Below are 17,152 nucleotides of genomic sequence, written 5' to 3' on the forward strand. Positions count from 1 at the left end.
AGTAACGTTCCAATTAGGGGGACCTGCATCCTAGGTATTTTGACGTTTCACTTGGTTGGGTTCTTCATCTTAGATAGGTTTTGATGATTTCTTGCACCATTTTCTGTGTAGGTTTGCTGCTTTCGATAATTTTCCATATTTCGAGTTTCGGATAAATGTTAGATCTTAACCAGACTCCTACAGAAAAAATGCAAGGTGCAGCTTCTGAAAGGTAAGTTCATGGAATTCCTGCAATTTTCCACCAACTTCAAAAGTGATGCAACATAAGAAATGCTGAAATCTGTTTACCCATGTAGATATTCAAGAAGCACAAATCAACCAGACGCTAAATATATCTGGACCAATTTATCAGAACAGCAGAAGCTTGTTGCATCAAACAGTTTCAATGTTTATTGCAGGCCTGTACAAATCTACAACAAAATCCAGTCTCGCGTACTCCTTCTACCATTCTTCTTTATATTTATGTGATTATTTGGAAGTTTTATTTCAGAAGTTTCTCATGTCTGATATATTTTTTTATTTGAAGATAATATTATTTTGTGTTTTATTCTAATGATATACATATCTGTTTATAGCCAAGATTCCTTCAGAGATGCTTGTACCACAACAGAAAGGCTAAGCACAAGAAGAGGTAAAATTATGTTTAATAAAATAATGCAACAAACTCATATTGTTCATCTCATATCTTTCGATATTTCTCTTTTGAAATATTCAATCAATTACAAATGGTTTCTATTGAATATTGAGTCATCTCCAAACAATGCAATTACAATAGTTCATAGTGTTTGACATACAAGGTACACTTATTCTTGTTTTTTTATTAAGTCTTTCTTTATGAAATAGATGTCAATCATCTTGTTTAACATAAATTTCTTCTTTCAATTCACTTATGAAAATAATTTTCATCTTTTTAAGTTGTAAGGAAAAGTAAAACTTTAATGTTATGTTTGGATGTGATAATATAAAGAGGCAATTCATTTATCTTAAGAATTTATAACATTTTATACTAAAATGAGAGATAAAATAATTAGAAAAAAATTTAAATTTAAGAAACTGTGAAAGATATTTTAAATAAATAAATTAGAAAATTTCCAAATATTAAAAGATTAAAAGAAAATTCTTTCACTCCAACTTTATTCACGAAAGTCTAGTTAATTTAACGTGAAAGCTTAGTGGAGTCAAAGATAAAAGCTCACTTAAAATTAATTCGAACTAAAGTTTACATGAAAGTCTCTACAAATTCACCAATAAAGTATTATGAATATCCTTTACATCAAGTATTTTTACTCTTTTAGATTCAATAATTTAAATTACCACTAGAAAACTCTTAGATAATGATCAAGATTTAAATTACTAAAAGAATTCATTTCTAAATTGGTAAGTATATTCACAACAGTTTTCATTTTAAATGAAAAATTTTGCTCTCCCATTTATCAAATCAAAGAAAATTTTGCTCCTAAAATTAACAAAGCTTAATTTTCATCTAGTTTTAACTATCCTAACTAACTATTATTTGAAAATATGTATATTATTTGATGCTAAGTATGTGATTTGAAAATATAGGATTCTAATGACAGTTTTGCTGTCGTGGAAAGTAGAAGAAATTCAATCTCTTTTTCCTATGTGTATCTGTCTGGGAAGGCTGTTGAATCCAAAGGAGGAACCCACAGGGGTAGGAACAGTGCTTCTTATTAATCATTTTCTGTTTCTTACATTAAGAATTTCTTATAGATCAATTACTTATTCTATTAACATTTATAATACTTTTTTGTTTTGATTTTCAAAGGAAGAAAGGTATCATGTTCGTCGGATATCCACGTTTGAAGGTCCCACTGGAATAGATTGGGATGGAATTAATCATGTCCGAATAAATTTTATGCTTCCTCATATCGAAAAGTTAGCTGCGGAAACTAATTGTGACAAATATTTTCTCTTCATTCTCACTTCTGGTATACATATCATTTCTTATATCATCAGCTTGCATATGATGGTAGCTCCATTTTTCACTAAACTCCCTTTTATAACTATTTATTTTTCAGTGGAAAACCCAATTTCATTGTCTACAGTCAATGCAAGAACGTTGACTTCGGAGGTGGCTTCTAATGAATGTGAGATACATGCTTCAGTTGTTAACTTCTGCTTTTCCAAAATAAATCTCATCTTTTAAAACCCTGAATACGTTACGGATGATTTTGTTATTGAAAAGGGTAATTTTTTAACTCTAATTTATATATATGTGTTGATATAATTTTCTTCTATCTTAACAGCATCTGGTGGAGAGAAATGCGTTTATGGAAAAGTATCTCTGAAATTTCTTTATGAGATTTTGAATATATCTCCAGATTCTCCTTTGCAATATCGAACTGAGATTCAATTTAGCACCCAACTTCGTTCTTGTAATTTGAAGGTATTACATGTTATTGCATTTGCATTGCTTGATGATGCTCGATGTTGGTTTGGTTCTTTCTTTTTTTGTTGTAGTTAAATATATGCTATTCATGAAAACTGGTTTTGTCCAGGCTTTTCTTTTATCTCTTCTTTAGTGTTCACAATTGTGATAGATGTAGTACTCAAACCTTTTTTCATGTTGTAGTATTGGTTGAAACATTATAGTCGAACAACAAGCAGCACCATCTCCATTAGAGATTCCAATGATTCAGAGGTAGAGGTTTGTTGTAGTAAAATTTGGTGCAGATAAACATCACAAAAGAACTGAATTTCTATAATGGAGAAGTTGAATTGATTGTTGTTGTTATGATTTGAAAAGGGTATATCAAAGAAACTTGAAATCTCAACTAGTTTTGAAGAATTTGGAGCAGCTATGGAAGCAGCTTCTGGCAGGACACAGGAAAGGAAAGAAGAGTCATCTTCATCTTCTTTATTGCCTCATTTCACTTGGTAAATTTCATTATACAAAATGTCTATAAAAGTATTAATTTTTTTTTTATAATATCAAATTCTTATTTATTTATTTTGGTGGTAGTGACTGAACTTTCAGTAATTTTCTAATAAATAAATATGGTATACATTTTAACATGAAATTGCTTACATGCTTCAGGTCACCAGGAATTGTCTCATTTTATTACAGGTACGAATTTTAGCTTTTTTGTCTCTGACAGGATATTTGTTGGTTTTTTTTAGAATAAAAACAGTAGCAAGCTTGAACATAAAATACTTCTGTATTATTAATTTAAAATAATGAAAAACTGGTGTAATATATTAAACTTAAAAAGTAGTTACCCACTAACATTTTTATCTTAATTTTAATCCACTACTCTAACCCATAATTAAAAAATTAACTAAATCCTAAAAATAAAGAACAAACTTTGATTCAATTAAAATTAAAAATAAAATATTCCTAAAGCATTTTCTTAACACTCCTCTTTGCTTTAGGAATTGCAAAAGTCCATGAAGTGTCAATCTGGCTTTAGTAAAAAATCTTTGAATCCTGAACTATGAATTCCAGCATAACCCTTCTTGATAGCTTCACCATTGATTTTATTAGCACCTTCAAGCTCCTTCTCTTCTTCGTCTTCATAATCAAGAAGGTCCTCCTCGTATGTCACGTTCCAATAAGATACTAAATTGTTTCCTAGTTCATTCATGGTCATCCATGATACAATCATGACCCATGGTCACCTATTATTATATGAACTTGCTGAGGAGCATTATAGCTAGATGGGTAGCAAATACATCACTTTGTAGGGCATTTCCTCAGTCCTATTGACCTTCCTGATGAAAGAAATTGTTTTGCCTCCATGGCAAACCATAACCACATTGAGAAGGATCAAAACCAATGTTGCAGCCATTGCTGCAAAATAAGAGAAACTTTTAGCACCCAACATATGATGAGGATGTCTTTTGTGCCAGATTTCTGTCACATTTTCCTTGAGTGAGAATACAATTTGCTCCTCCTCCAATGGTTTTAGAGCAAAGTTTTTCCCTTTCATTTTCACCTTGAACATATCTTGACCAGCTGCATCTTTAATCAAGCAATTTTTGTCTTCAAAAATAACTTTAAATCCTCTTTCAATCAATTGACCAACACATAACAAATTTTGGTCAATTTCTGGAACGAAAAGAATGTCGCGGAAATAAATTTTGTGCCTGCACAGCTTGTAATTGCAACTGTCCCCTTTCCTTTGACTGAGATATAATCACCATTACCTATTCTGACTTTGGTGACATCAGTTGGTTTCATATCTCTAAAGAGTGCCTTGTCAAAGGTCATGTGGTTAGTACAACCACTATCAATTAACCAAGATTCACTTGAAGCATTGGTTGAAAAACAGGTTGCAACAAAAAGTTGGTCTTCCTCCTCTTCATTTACAATTTGAGCATCTTTTTCCTGCTGCTGATTTTGGTTCTTGCATATGACATCTTCATGCCCCAATTGATTGCACTTTATGCATTTAGCATCTGGTCTCCTCCAACATCTGAATGGAGGGTGACCCATTTTGCCAGTGTTGACAATGAGGGTAATTTTTCTTTTCACCCTTTCCTTTGTTGTAATTATTTGCACTGCTTTGATTGCTGGCTGGATGATTCTTCTTGTAGTTTTTTGCTTGTTGGCTCACGGCTAGAAGAGCACCTTCAATGGCATAATCTTCCCTCATCAATTTTCGTTGCTCTTGGGCCTAGAAGGCATGTATCACTTCAACAAGAGTGATTTTAGATGTATCACTTCAACAAAAGTGATTTTAGAGGCATGTATCACTTCAACAAGAGTGATTTTAGAAATATCCTTTGTATTTTCCTAAGAAGCAATAGATGCTTCATACCTTTCTGGTACTGTCACCAAAATTTTCTCAACAATTCTAGAATCTTCAAAATTATTTCCCAATAATTTTTTCTTGTTGGCAATACCCAACAATTTGTCTGAATACTCCTTGATTGTGTCAGACTCTTTCATCCTTTGAAGTTCAAATTCTCTCATCAAGTTAAACACTTGCATGCTTCGAATTTTTTCATCTCCAGTATATTCTCTCTTCAGATAATCCCAAATTGCTTTTGCTGATTTGAGAGTCATGATCCTGGAAAAAATGGTTGCAGAGATGCCAGCATAAAGACATGACTTTGCTTTTGTTTTTCGGGTTTTCTTCTCCTTATGATTTTTTATCTGGGCCACAGTGGGATTGTCAGGTAGTAGAAGGATTTCATAATTTTCTTCTATGACTTCCCAAAGATCTAAAGCTTCTAGGTAAGCCTCCATTTTAACAGCCCAAAGATCATAGTTTTCCCCATTGAAAATTGGAAGAGTTGCTTGGGAGAAGCTTGTTTTAGAATCCATTCTAAGGTCCCGTAAGAAAAAAAGCTCTAGATACCAATTATTGGTTTTTTTATAATAAAAACAGTAGCACGCTTGAAGCTAAAATACTTCTGTATTATTAATTCAAAATAATGAGAAACTGGTGCAATATATAAAACTTAAAAAGTAACTACCCAGTAACATTTTATTCTAATTTTAATCCACTACTCTAACCCATAATTAAAAAATTAACTAAATCCTAAAAATAAGGAACAAACTTTGACTTAATTAAAATTAAAAATAAAATATTCCTAAAGTATTTTCTTAACAATGTTAACTCAATTTTTCCATGGGGAGGTTTTTTATTCTTTTTTTTAATATTGTTATCAAATCTTATTAGACATTACTATATATCAATCACATTTCAAATTAAGAAGTCTTAAGAAGGTACACACCAAAGGGATTATAGAAAGCTTAATACATCAAAGCAAAATTACACTTTTAATAATACTTTATTTTTCTGGCAATCTCTATGTTAAGAATAATAATATATAACACATCCCGAATTCCCAAAAAAATAATTATGTATTTTCGTATGCTGTTTGTGAAGAAAGATCCCATTGTTGTGTGTTCCACAATTCCTCAGTTAACACCACCTACATTAACCTTAACTTATCCAAAGAAATTGAAAAGAGTACATTTTTTCTAATATTATTATCAAAAAATTAATCATGTTTAATCATGTTTATTACAATTGTATGTTTTTATTTTGTTTTCTTGATCAGATTTGCACAGTTTACAACTTATTATTACACGTATCTAATTTATTACAGAAGATGATTTACATATACCGCCTTTATCTTTTTGTAATGATTATCATGGAATCAATCAAACTTCAAGATAACTTTAAAAATTTAACATTAATCTAATAAAAATAACTTAGATCATTTTAAAATATTTAATTGAATTTTTTATAAAAATTAAAAGACCAAAATAATATTTCAGTTTTTTATTCTTTTTTCACTAATAGGAGGAAGAGTAATTATTCTGCTATGTTTGTTTTAATAATTTTTTTTTTTAAACATCAGGTATTACCATAACATGTTGCACAAGCTCGAAGGTAAGTTTAATATTATTCTTACTCTTTTCCTTGCTTATTTAGTAAGGCCAGATTAGTCAAAAAAACAGTTAAACTATGTTAGAATATTCTTAACGGATTAAAAAAAAATTAATGATTATATTCAACTATATATAAATTATGATATTACGATCTGTTGATTTGATTAGAATAATTAATAACTAATTATTAAATTACATTACAGCAATTAGTTTTATATTAATTAACTTAAAAGTTTTGATGGCAGTTACTGAGAATTTCACCTGCGCAATCTGTTTGGTACAGTGTATAAACTATAAGGTTAAGACTTTTGACTCAAAACCCTAAATTTATCAATTGATAATATTAATATGTTATTAATTTTTCTGCTGAATTATTGTTTCAGAGTTTAAAATTCCACTTAAGGTCGTCGCACCAGATATTTAGGTTTGGATTTTCGGTAAGTAATTCTGAAAACTCTGACTAGCTTTACGATGACGAAATTACAGTAAGCCTGAATAATTCTGCAGGAATCAGAAGAATTTCCATCTATATCTATATCTGTGAAGAACGAAAACTGGTTGCGAGAGGTTCGAACATTTTCTCTTTAATTTTTATAATTCTGTATCATTGTTGGCACACATCTATACTTTATATGAAGTTTTCTGAGAATTTAGGGTTTGGTCCTCAAATTGATTCTTTAATTTCCCTGCAAATTGATGCAGTTCATTGATCCAAAAGTTGATACTTTTATGTACTGGTAAGCTATTTTAATTTCACACTGCAAATATGAAATTTCTAACCCCTCATATAGATCCGTGGTATGAAGTAAAATTTTAACTAACAGTATGTTTATGAAGTGTCAAAAAACCAAAGAGCAGAAAGATGAAAACTTCATCTCATGGAAGAAATGATACAGATCCGCTAGTGTTAGATGTGGAACTACGTATTGGTATTGCGAATGCTCGGCTACAGGAGAACATGGGTACGTCGATGTGGGACTTACAACTATTTGTATCAGTTACTTTACTTGGTGATGCAATTTATGTTCTACTAGTTGTGGAACACTCATTAATATTGCATCACATACTCAAATGCAATTGTTTTATATGCTACTTCGGATATTTCCCTACCAATATTTGTTTATTTGTTTCTGACGATGGATCAAATGCAGTGCAACAAAACCAGCCCGACAAGGTTTCAAATAATGTAATGTTACCCATGGGACCATCAAATTCTGATCAGAAAGACCAGACACTTACAACTTTAGAAGTTGAGCAGGAACAGGTTTCAAATGCAGTATCAGATCCGTCTCAATGTTGTGTCTCATCAGTGTCTGATCATGATGAGACACTTGGAGTGCAGGAAGTTGATCATGATGAGACACTTGGAGTGCAGGAAGTTGATCATGATGAGACACGTGGAGTGCAGGAAGTTGATCATGAAGAGATTTCAAATGCAATTGTGGTGTATACTGGTAAAGATTGTGTCCTGGCAATGTCTGACCATGATAGTGGGGCACTTGCTGTGGTAGAAGACGATGTTTCAAATGCAACTAATTGGCGTATTATTTGGCGTGTCTCTCCAAATTATGAGCATGATAATGGGGTAGATGCTGTGCCACAAGATGATGTGCCACAAGATGTTGTGCCACAAGATGCTGTGCCACAAGATGCTGTGCCACAAGATGCTGTGCCATAAGATGTTGTGCCACAAGATGTTGTGCCACAAGATGCTGTGCAACAAGATGTTGTACAACAAGATGTTGTGCAACAAGATGAGGTTTCAAATGCAATAATGTTACATCCTAGTCCTGATTTTATTCCATATGTACCCATGAATGAAGGTACAAGTTCAGTGACACAAGCTGAAGAGAAAGAGAAGTTACTAAGTCAACACTATGACCCAAATATGTAAGTGTGATTTTTTTTAAAATTTATATGGAAGTAATGATATATACTGTAATCACTTGTTAAAATGTTATTAATTAAATCAAATATTACTATTATTATATTATAAAAGTCAGTTGTATATAAGAAAAATTGAACCATAGTTTTTACTTTACGTAGTGCTTAAATAAAACATGTTCTACTATAATCTTGATATAATGAACAAAGATCATAATGGATATAGGTTTTGACATCATTATTTTTCAAAACATTTCAGGCTTGCTCGGTGGAAGAAGCGAACGTTTTATCATTCTCACACATTCCAGGTGATGAAAAATGACATTTTTTTTATAGTTTTTGTGTTTTTTTTTATAGATTTATGCCTGTTTTTACTGATTTATGGCTATATTTTGGGGGCACAAAGGCTATGGATCTTGAAGAAGTGGTAAAGGATGAAGACAGTGAGGATGAAATTAATGAGGGCGCTCGAGTGATTGAAGATAGAAGAGTATAAGTCATTTTCTGTTTTCAATTTCTTTAACTCTAAACAACAAAATCAGTTATGTTTTGAGGAATCATTATTAACTGAGAAAATTGATATACAGAAACTTGAGCTTCTTGGTCTTTCTGAGGATCAGAAACGGTTCGTAACTATGTGGACCTCATTTGTTAAGAAACATCGGTAAGTTGTTCTTGTTTTGATTCAAATCCTTTACTTTTTTTTGGATTTGAACTTGTTGCTTTTGGATTTCTACTTTCTGGTATCTGTAATTAATTTTGTTCTTGTGGCAGTGTGCTGGTAGATGGCCATATGAATTGGGCATACGAAGTTTTCACAAAATATCATTGTGCTGAGCTTGTCGATTCCACCCCATTAGCCTGGTAACTAGCATCACTTCTGTGTTTTCCATGTTCTAATTTTTTTTACCTAATTCTACACTTTTCATCATTTTGTAAGCCTCTTTTATATATATCTTTCGAAATAATCTCTATTTTTCTTGGAATAGAGCTTCCTAAACAATTTTTGTTCTGCATATTTTGATTTTCATATAATATATATTATTTCATTTTGGCAGTTTTTGTGGCTTTACTTATAATTGTGAAATGAATGATTTGGCAGGGCTTGGAGATTGTTTATGATAAAACTATATGATATGGGTCTTCTAAAGCCAAAGACTGTGGCTGCATGCGCTGCCATTCTTCAACAATACAGGGAACAGAAATAAGATCCAAAAGCTAAGGCCTTTCCTAACCCTTTTTCAAAATAAAAGAAACAAATGAGAAAGAAAAAAACTTCTCTTTGTTGTACTTTACTACTTTCCAACTTTTAATTGCTATCTTTGTTGTACTATTACTACCTTCCAACTTTCAATTGCTCCTTTGTTGTGTGGAGCTGAAGCAAGCTATCAGTTTCATGTATTTTCTATTTATTTCTGTTTCATATATTTTCTATTTATTTCTGTTAACAGAGATTTTCAGGTTCACATTTTCAATTTATGATTCAAATTTAGTAAATTTACCATTTGTTTCGACTATATATGCTCACATTTTCAATTCATGATTCAAAGCTCATATTTTCAATTCATGATTAAACTCAGTAAATTTAAATTCAGTAAATTTAAATTCAGTAAATTTACTATTTGTTTGGACTATATATGCTGTGAATACAATGTTTAATTTTGTTTGGACTATATATGCTGTGAATACAATGTTTAATTTCGTGACTGAGATTCTGCCTTGGAAAATTCAGTTCCTGCAAAATAATGTATCTTGATTTAGCCTATGATTATCCCGTCTCTTATCATTTCGTCACATATTGGATAAGTATGTCATACGTCTCTTACATCATTTATGTGTATTTCTCGTTAAAACATTTCTATCTCCTTTTTATGACGTCTCTTACACCACAAACTATATTTCATTGAACCTATTCTCCCATTTTATATACCAACAATCTCTTGAGTTATACATATTGTTTCACTTGGCTATTCCAACAAAACAAGGATTTCCCAGCGAACACTTAGAATTTGTATTTTTTTAAAAATAGGAATAAAGAAAAGGGGAGTTTTTCTACACAACAGGTTTTCTTCCTGCATTCTTTTGACATTAATCCCTACCCCGACCCCAATATAATATAAAGTATAATATAAAGATAGATAGTTTAATATAATATAAAGATATATACCCGCTATCGATAATTTAATATAAGGATATATTTTCAAGCTATGCATTTTTATAATCTCATTAAAAAATTAGTCACCATGATTCAAAATAGTTGTTTTAATTCTATCAAAATAAATCAAATTTGTTTTTCAAAATGGGTCATGAGAATGGTTAAAAACAATTTTAAAGCTAAAGAAAGTATATATATATATATATATATATATATATATATATATATATATATATATATATATATATATATATATAAAAGTTTAAGAAAAAATAAGAAAAGGAAAAGTAAATGTAAATTGCACTTGATATATATATATATATATAAAGAGTAGAGAAGAACAAGCAGCAAGCAGAATCATAAAATTGGATATTAACTTTAAAAAAATGCAACAGACAAATAGATTTTCTTAATTCACTGAAAACACTAACAAAAGTGATGATGAGAAAACTCAAAATCGATGAGAACATAGGAAAACTACATTTAACTTTGTTCATTCATTTATTAATAAGTCTGAGCTCCACCACTGATTTGTTCATTCATTCATTAATAAGTCTGAGCTCCACCACTGATTTGCTGGGTTAGTCCATAGTCCTTGATCTCTCGTGCTTTGTTCAAGAGCATGTGACGAGCACTGTCCAATTGATCAGCACCAGGTGGGTGCTTCCCAGTCACATATCCATATATCCATGCCAACACAGTGATAGCCATCACACAAAACCCACCTGAGACCAAGAATCCAAGGTTCAGGAGGACAACTGCGATGACTGCAGGAACCAAAACAGGACTGAAAATGATAAATAGTGGAGTAACAACTGTCAGAGAAATGACTGTGCCGGTCAAGATTAAGGCAGCAAGGACAAGGAGGGAGCCACCGGTGGTGACAGCTGTGGCTGCCTTAGCCACCTGGGTGCAAAGGGTTTGTTGGTGTGGATCATCACGGTAGCGAAAGCGAAAGGATGGTTGAGTAGATTGTGATTGTTGGTGGTAGGAAAAGTCAGCCATGGTGGTGAAAAATGAGAGAAAAGTGAAGGGTTAGTGGCCAATGTGGTGGAGTTTGATGTGCAGGAAATGATTATATATGGAGGATAGAGTAAGTGGAGGGTTGGGTGGCAGGACCTAAAGGAATGGTGTGACACTTGTTGAAGAGCTTTTCATGCATGGCTTGCATGTAAAACCTATGTGTTCCTTTTATGACACGTTAGGTCTTTGTATGTATTTTTGTTTCTGGCATAGTTTCGGATTTGATAAGAATCCAAGGTCTGTGCAACGGTGTTATACTATACTTAGGTGGCTTTTGTTTTTGTAACTCTAGTGAAAAGGAACGGTACTGAAATGACTTCTTATACCAAGATAAAAGGTTCTACTTTATGTAACAATTATATCTACACTGTTACTAAGTTATATAATACACTGTTACTAAGTTATATAATATATAGAGTAATTCCTTATATATAATTTTGAAGCTCATGTGCTTCATGCCCGCATCATAACCCCCTAATTCAGAAAAGATTCGATAGGCCCAAAGTGGACAATCAGATGTTATAAGATGTTATAGCATGTTTGCAATGAATTTAATAAAGAAGGCATTTGCCTAATAGTAGACACGTGAAATATAATGATTGGAGTTTTGTCGGAAAATTCCGAAAGCTCATATTAAATACGATGGCGACGTTGCAGCGTGCCTAGGTTCTTGCCATTAACTAATTAATTAATTAATTAGTTAACTCCGTCCACTGTGCCTAATTTAATCGGAAGATAAGTTGAAGGAGATATCAGACAATTTTTTCCTAAATTCAATAATAAGCCTACAAATTAAGATGTCACCCTATTGATTAAAATATTTTTATAATTATATTTTTCTAAATCGAGTATAACTTTTTTTATTAAACTTTATATTTTTATGATAAATATTCTACAATTATATAAAAAACGATTTCTTTGATGTTATGAGTTTTTTATTCATCAAACTTAAACTCAAAGTAAAGGTTAAATGATAAACACGAAAGTGTTTGTATTTATCTCACAACTTTGTTTGCTGTAAAACAAAAACTACTTTGTTAATAGGATTTATTATTTTATAGACTGATAGGTAAAAAGTTTTACGCTAATAACCATTCAAATTTATGATTAACATAATATTTTAAAGAGCGTTATTGTAAAATTAACAAATTTACTGTATATGACAGATTATAATAATCTGATAAAACTATTTAGACATGCAATGCATACATTGTTTTCTCTAAAAGTACTTTTATTAAGAACAAGCTAATATATTCAATGCATTAAAACCTTTAATTAAGAAACTAATTTAACAATAGCGCCTTTATATTTTTCTGACAAATTGGGGAAGATTTAGAACAATTTATCATAGTTAAACTTTTAAAAGCTTAAATATGTTTTTAATTTATTAATTTTGATACAAAAATTGATTTTTTTATTATGTAAAATTTGGTATATTTTTATTTTCAAATTTTAAAAATAAATTAATATAATCATTTTAATCAAGTTATTTTAATTATTTTTAATTTATCAAAAATATTTTTAATTAACATTAAAACAAAAACATATCAAATAATATAAACAACTCAAATATTAACATAAAATATATTTAATATATAAAAAATAAGTATTATTGAATAAGAAAATTTATATCAATTCAATTTTAAAATTAAAAAAAAATTATCAAAAATTTAAATAAAAATAAATTTCAATTTCAAAAAAATTAAAAACTAAAAATATTTTAACCTAATTTTTTATTCATCATCGTGTTAAAGTATGAAGGATTTAAAATAAAGTAGTATTTGCGTGAACCGAAATGGTTGGTACCAAGAGGCTAATATCTTAGATATTATATTTGGTTTGGAAATGGAATTTTTAAAAGGAAAGTAAAAACGATATGTAGTATCTTAATAGTCTTTGTATTAATTTATAATTACTCTCTATGCTTAGCTCATTAACTAAATTTAGTGATTACGTCATATTAGTACGTAGGGTGGAGTAATTGTGGGACTAAAAAATTAAAAAAATCATAGTTCACGTCTCACGTTCTCACTTCGCGTTAGAATCTGTTTTTTCATCTATCTGCAAGCAAAATTAATTGCATCAAACGCGCTTATGTGATCTTGTCCCTAGTAGTCACATCACACGTACAGTAAAGTGACTTACCTTTGCCAATATAAATGTACCCGTACATAAAACAAAACCTTCAATGATCCCTTATACGTGTCGAATGATCGTTAAAACACCGATCATAGAGAAATTAATGAACAAATATTTGTTTTTTAAAATACCATTTAATTAAATGTAAATAAAAAACATGAAGAAACAATTTTTCAAGAGGCCTGCAACATCAAAGAATTTGAAGAACATTCTTCAAAAGCAACAGTGACAATGAGACTTAATCTAAGTTTAAGGGGAATGATTTTTTTTTCTTTTTAGGAATATATATACGTATCATAAAAATAACAAAATCCTTTGTTAACGTTCGGTTTATAAAACTTGTGAAAAGAACAAATAAATTGAAACTAAAATAGTAAGATAAGAATTAATAATAAAATCATTGTAATTCAAATACGCTTTCAAAATTCATGAACACGTGGATCTATTATAAACAATTTCTATCATATATAAATATATAATGTATTTTCTATTTTAAATTTTCACTTTCTCACTCTGAAAAATTAGATGTATAATTTATTTTTTACGAGTGATGTTATTTTTATTTTTTTCAACGAAAAATTAATAAGAGAAAAATTTCTCAACTCAAAAGTTTAGAAAACCTATTTTCTACCCAATGTGCTCTAAATTATAAAAGTAATCATAATATGAAGTTTTTATTAAGAAATGTGCCATTTAATGTCATTATTACGTTAAATTGTATTAATCCATTTTACTATTATTTTTAATGGAATCATGATCATGGTGTTAATAAAAAGTTAAACAGTCTCATTAAATGTTGTATTTGTTTTTGTTTTATTTTATCATGGGGATGAGAGAAACGTGGGACAAAGGTGAGAAAGGGGAGGAAAGAAAACGTTAATTTTCATATTTGTACCCGCCAAAACATTTATTACGTGTGAAACCACATACTTTTGTTCGTCATGTTTCATGGAGTTTAATACAAACATTTATGATTTGTCTTTGAGAATAAAAACTCGTGGCTCTTTTCAATAACCACGTTTTGTTGTCGTGTACTCATATAGTCATGAAATTAAAGAGAGAAATATCACTCAATAATGAATGACATAGATAATAAGGCCAAATAAATCCTTTAAAACAATTAGTGATGCTTCTCTTCGTTTTCTCATGGTATGTTTAGTTTATGATTTTTTAAAGATTTTATATTGAGAGATAAAATAAACTTTAACATATAAACTTATGTAACCTTTATTTTATAAATATTTGTAATATTTAAATTAAATTTAAAGTTTAATTTTTTTATATTTTTGTATGCTGATTTTTATATTTGGGTCTTAGTGTTGAATAAAATCTATAAAAATATTTTGATATTCAAGTTAGTGTTTTTGAGTTTGTTTTCTTAAGAAAGATTAATTAAAAAAAAAAAATTTATCTCAAGTGTTTATCTATTTATATTGTTTCTTATAAGATAATTTACTATTCAAGTATGATTAAGGAAAGCTCAAATATGACTTAAGATAATTATTTATCCATAATGTTTACTGAATCGTGTTTATGTACATGTTGTATTAGTTGAGCCTTTGATTATTATTAGTCAAAATTAAACATTTTCGACTTAAACGTGTCTAAAATTTTATGTCGTGATGTGAAAGTCTTACTTAATTATTGACATAAATATCCTACCATAAAAAGAAAATATTAAAAGTGCTAAGAAGTAAATTTTAAATCTAATTCAATCTTATAAAGTCATTTTGTAACGTGACAGTTTGTACTAACGTATATACTTTAAATTGGTTTATCTTTATTTAATATAAGATTTCTAACACACCCCCTCATATCGACGTATATACATATCAAATATGTGACGACATATTAATAGGTGATTCGATAACCACATGCTAAACTCATCATAAAATAAATTTTGTTAAAATAAACTTAAACTCACGACTTTGATATCATATTAAGAAATGAACTTTAAATATAATTCAATCTTACAAAATTAGTTTATAAAATAACATTTACATCTTTTTTATATTTATATATATATATATATATTATATTATAAATTAGTCTCTATAAGACTTTTTAAATAAAATGTCAAATACAAGTTACCATGAATATCATTTCAAAATAAAAAAATATCATGCAACCCAATTAACAATTTTCTATGTAGTACAATTATAATAATAAAAAAATTTAATGATATTTTAACAAAAATAAAATTATTAAATATGACTTATAGTTTTATTTTTATTTTTCAGACTACAGTTATAAACAATTCTTAAAAACGAATGTAGGTGGTAATTAGTTTTTTTTTTAATTAATTAAAGAGATAAAATTTGCTTTCACTTGGGAAAGCAAGTTTCGGCTTGAATTTGGTGATCCACGTGCTTTGTGGACTACTTGCTATCCTAACAACTAATGTTGTTTCAAAACTACTAAAATAACATCGAATTTGATACAATTTTAAAAAGAGGAAAAATTATTATTTACACTTACGACCTTTTAGAGTGAGGTAGTAAAATAATTTATATTTTAAATGTGAAAAGATAGAAATATTAAAACAAATAAATTCATTAACAAAATCAAATTTTCACTTTTTACACTATTTTTAATAATCACATACATTAATTATTATTTATGGCTTTATTTTTAAAATTAATATTTGTAAATATTGTCACTGTCAAGACTATTATTACCATTCAAGATGATGTAGCTGAATGCATGGTATTCAGTAGTTGAACGGAGGAGATCCCACAAAGTTATTGAGCCTGACCCATTTATTTGCTTTATTTTTCATAAATCTTGTAATTGTAAACCTAATTTATTGATCAATTTGAAATATCATATAGTGTAGTCACGAGCGCAGGTCATTTTGATTGAACAACATAAATATTGTGTTCTTGTCATTTTACTTTTATTTTGTAATTACTTGTGTGTTTGTGATCTCTAACATACATATATAAAATATTTTCTTCCAATTTATCTTTGATCTCTCACGACTTAAATCCTCTGTCTGAAATATTATTTTTTTCTTGTAATATAAGATCATTATATTTGTAAAACATCACACACAAAAAATGCTATAAGCTAAATTTATTTTAAATAGATTCATATAAGCACATACTTTCACAACTTATCTATATACAGGCGATATCATTCACAAATAAACTCATTCTTCTAATCATATCACAACAAAGAATCAAGTGTCTAACATCTCTCAATCTAATCAATTACCTCGCATGCCATAAAACATTGATATCACATCAACACAAACACTTCACTCTATTTTTGAAAGACTCGTGTATTAAATTAGACTCAAATAATATATTATACTCATTTCACTATTCACAAAACAACAATATAATTAAATCAAACCTCTCATTCTAAATTCAAAAGTTATTATATATTAAACACAAATACTTTCTATACCAATTATCAACTTTAATGACCACCTCACCTCCATATTCAAGTCCTTTAATATAGAGTATTAGAAGGAAAGGAAATGTCTTTCCTTGCCTAAATGAAGCTTCTTAACTCAAATTACGCTTCAAGAATCCTTACTCTAACAAGATGCAATACTTGTACATCCAAATAAGATGAAA

General features: G+C 29.3%; 3 protein-coding genes and 2 long non-coding RNA genes across 5 annotated transcripts; 3 read left to right on the plus strand and 2 right to left on the minus strand.

Moving 5' to 3' along the window:
- The first annotated feature begins 339 nt into the window (after positions 1–339).
- LOC108320969 (uncharacterized) lies at positions 340–1,641 on the plus strand. The gene is made up of 3 exons (XR_001831442.2): positions 340–432; positions 576–631; positions 1,564–1,641. It is a non-coding gene; the product is annotated as an uncharacterized LOC108320969 (long non-coding RNA).
- Positions 1,642–4,756: 3,115 nt separating this feature from the next.
- Positions 4,757–5,290, minus strand: LOC108320963 (uncharacterized). Its single transcript, XM_017552570.1, has one exon. The coding sequence runs from the start codon at positions 5,288–5,290 to the stop codon at positions 4,757–4,759; it is 534 nt and encodes a 177-aa protein (XP_017408059.1).
- Positions 5,291–6,807: 1,517 nt separating this feature from the next.
- LOC128195945 (uncharacterized) lies at positions 6,808–7,325 on the plus strand. Its single transcript, XR_008247901.1, has 3 exons — positions 6,808–6,934; positions 7,070–7,104; positions 7,205–7,325. It is a non-coding gene; the product is annotated as an uncharacterized LOC128195945 (long non-coding RNA).
- An 824-nt stretch (positions 7,326–8,149) lies between these two features.
- LOC108320968 (polycomb group protein VERNALIZATION 2-like) lies at positions 8,150–9,663 on the plus strand. Its single transcript, XM_017552574.2, has 6 exons — positions 8,150–8,257; positions 8,511–8,559; positions 8,658–8,741; positions 8,839–8,915; positions 9,026–9,115; positions 9,354–9,663. Exons 1-6 carry the CDS (start codon positions 8,181–8,183, stop codon positions 9,457–9,459), a joined length of 483 nt encoding a protein of 160 aa, XP_017408063.1. The 5' UTR covers positions 8,150–8,180; the 3' UTR covers positions 9,460–9,663.
- A 1,096-nt stretch (positions 9,664–10,759) lies between these two features.
- LOC108320966 (oleosin Ara h 11.0101) lies at positions 10,760–11,426 on the minus strand. The gene has a single exon (XM_017552573.2). The coding sequence runs from the start codon at positions 11,409–11,411 to the stop codon at positions 10,953–10,955; it is 459 nt and encodes a 152-aa protein (XP_017408062.1). The 5' UTR covers positions 11,412–11,426; the 3' UTR covers positions 10,760–10,952.
- Between the last annotated feature and the right edge of the window lie 5,726 nt (positions 11,427–17,152).

Source organism: Vigna angularis, chromosome 3 (genome assembly GCF_016808095.1).
Source record: "Vigna angularis cultivar LongXiaoDou No.4 chromosome 3, ASM1680809v1, whole genome shotgun sequence".
Classification (NCBI taxonomy): domain Eukaryota; kingdom Viridiplantae; phylum Streptophyta; class Magnoliopsida; order Fabales; family Fabaceae; genus Vigna; species Vigna angularis.

Bases quoted from the DNA above. Each gene is read 5' to 3' on its own strand.
- LOC108320966 (XM_017552573.2), bottom strand. From the start codon at position 11,411: ATGGCTGACTTTTCCTACCACCAACAATCACAATCTACTCAACCATCC.
- LOC108320963 (XM_017552570.1), bottom strand. From the start codon at position 5,290: ATGGATTCTAAAACAAGCTTCTCCCAAGCAACTCTTCCAATTTTCAAT.
- LOC108320968 (XM_017552574.2), top strand. From the start codon at position 8,181: ATGAATGAAGGTACAAGTTCAGTGACACAAGCTGAAGAGAAAGAGAAG. The intron at 8,560-8,657 runs GTGATGAAAAAT...GGGGGCACAAAG, and splicing joins ATCATTCTCACACATTCCAG to GCTATGGATCTTGAAGAAGT. The intron at 8,742-8,838 runs GTATAAGTCATT...ATTGATATACAG, and splicing joins GAGTGATTGAAGATAGAAGA to AAACTTGAGCTTCTTGGTCT.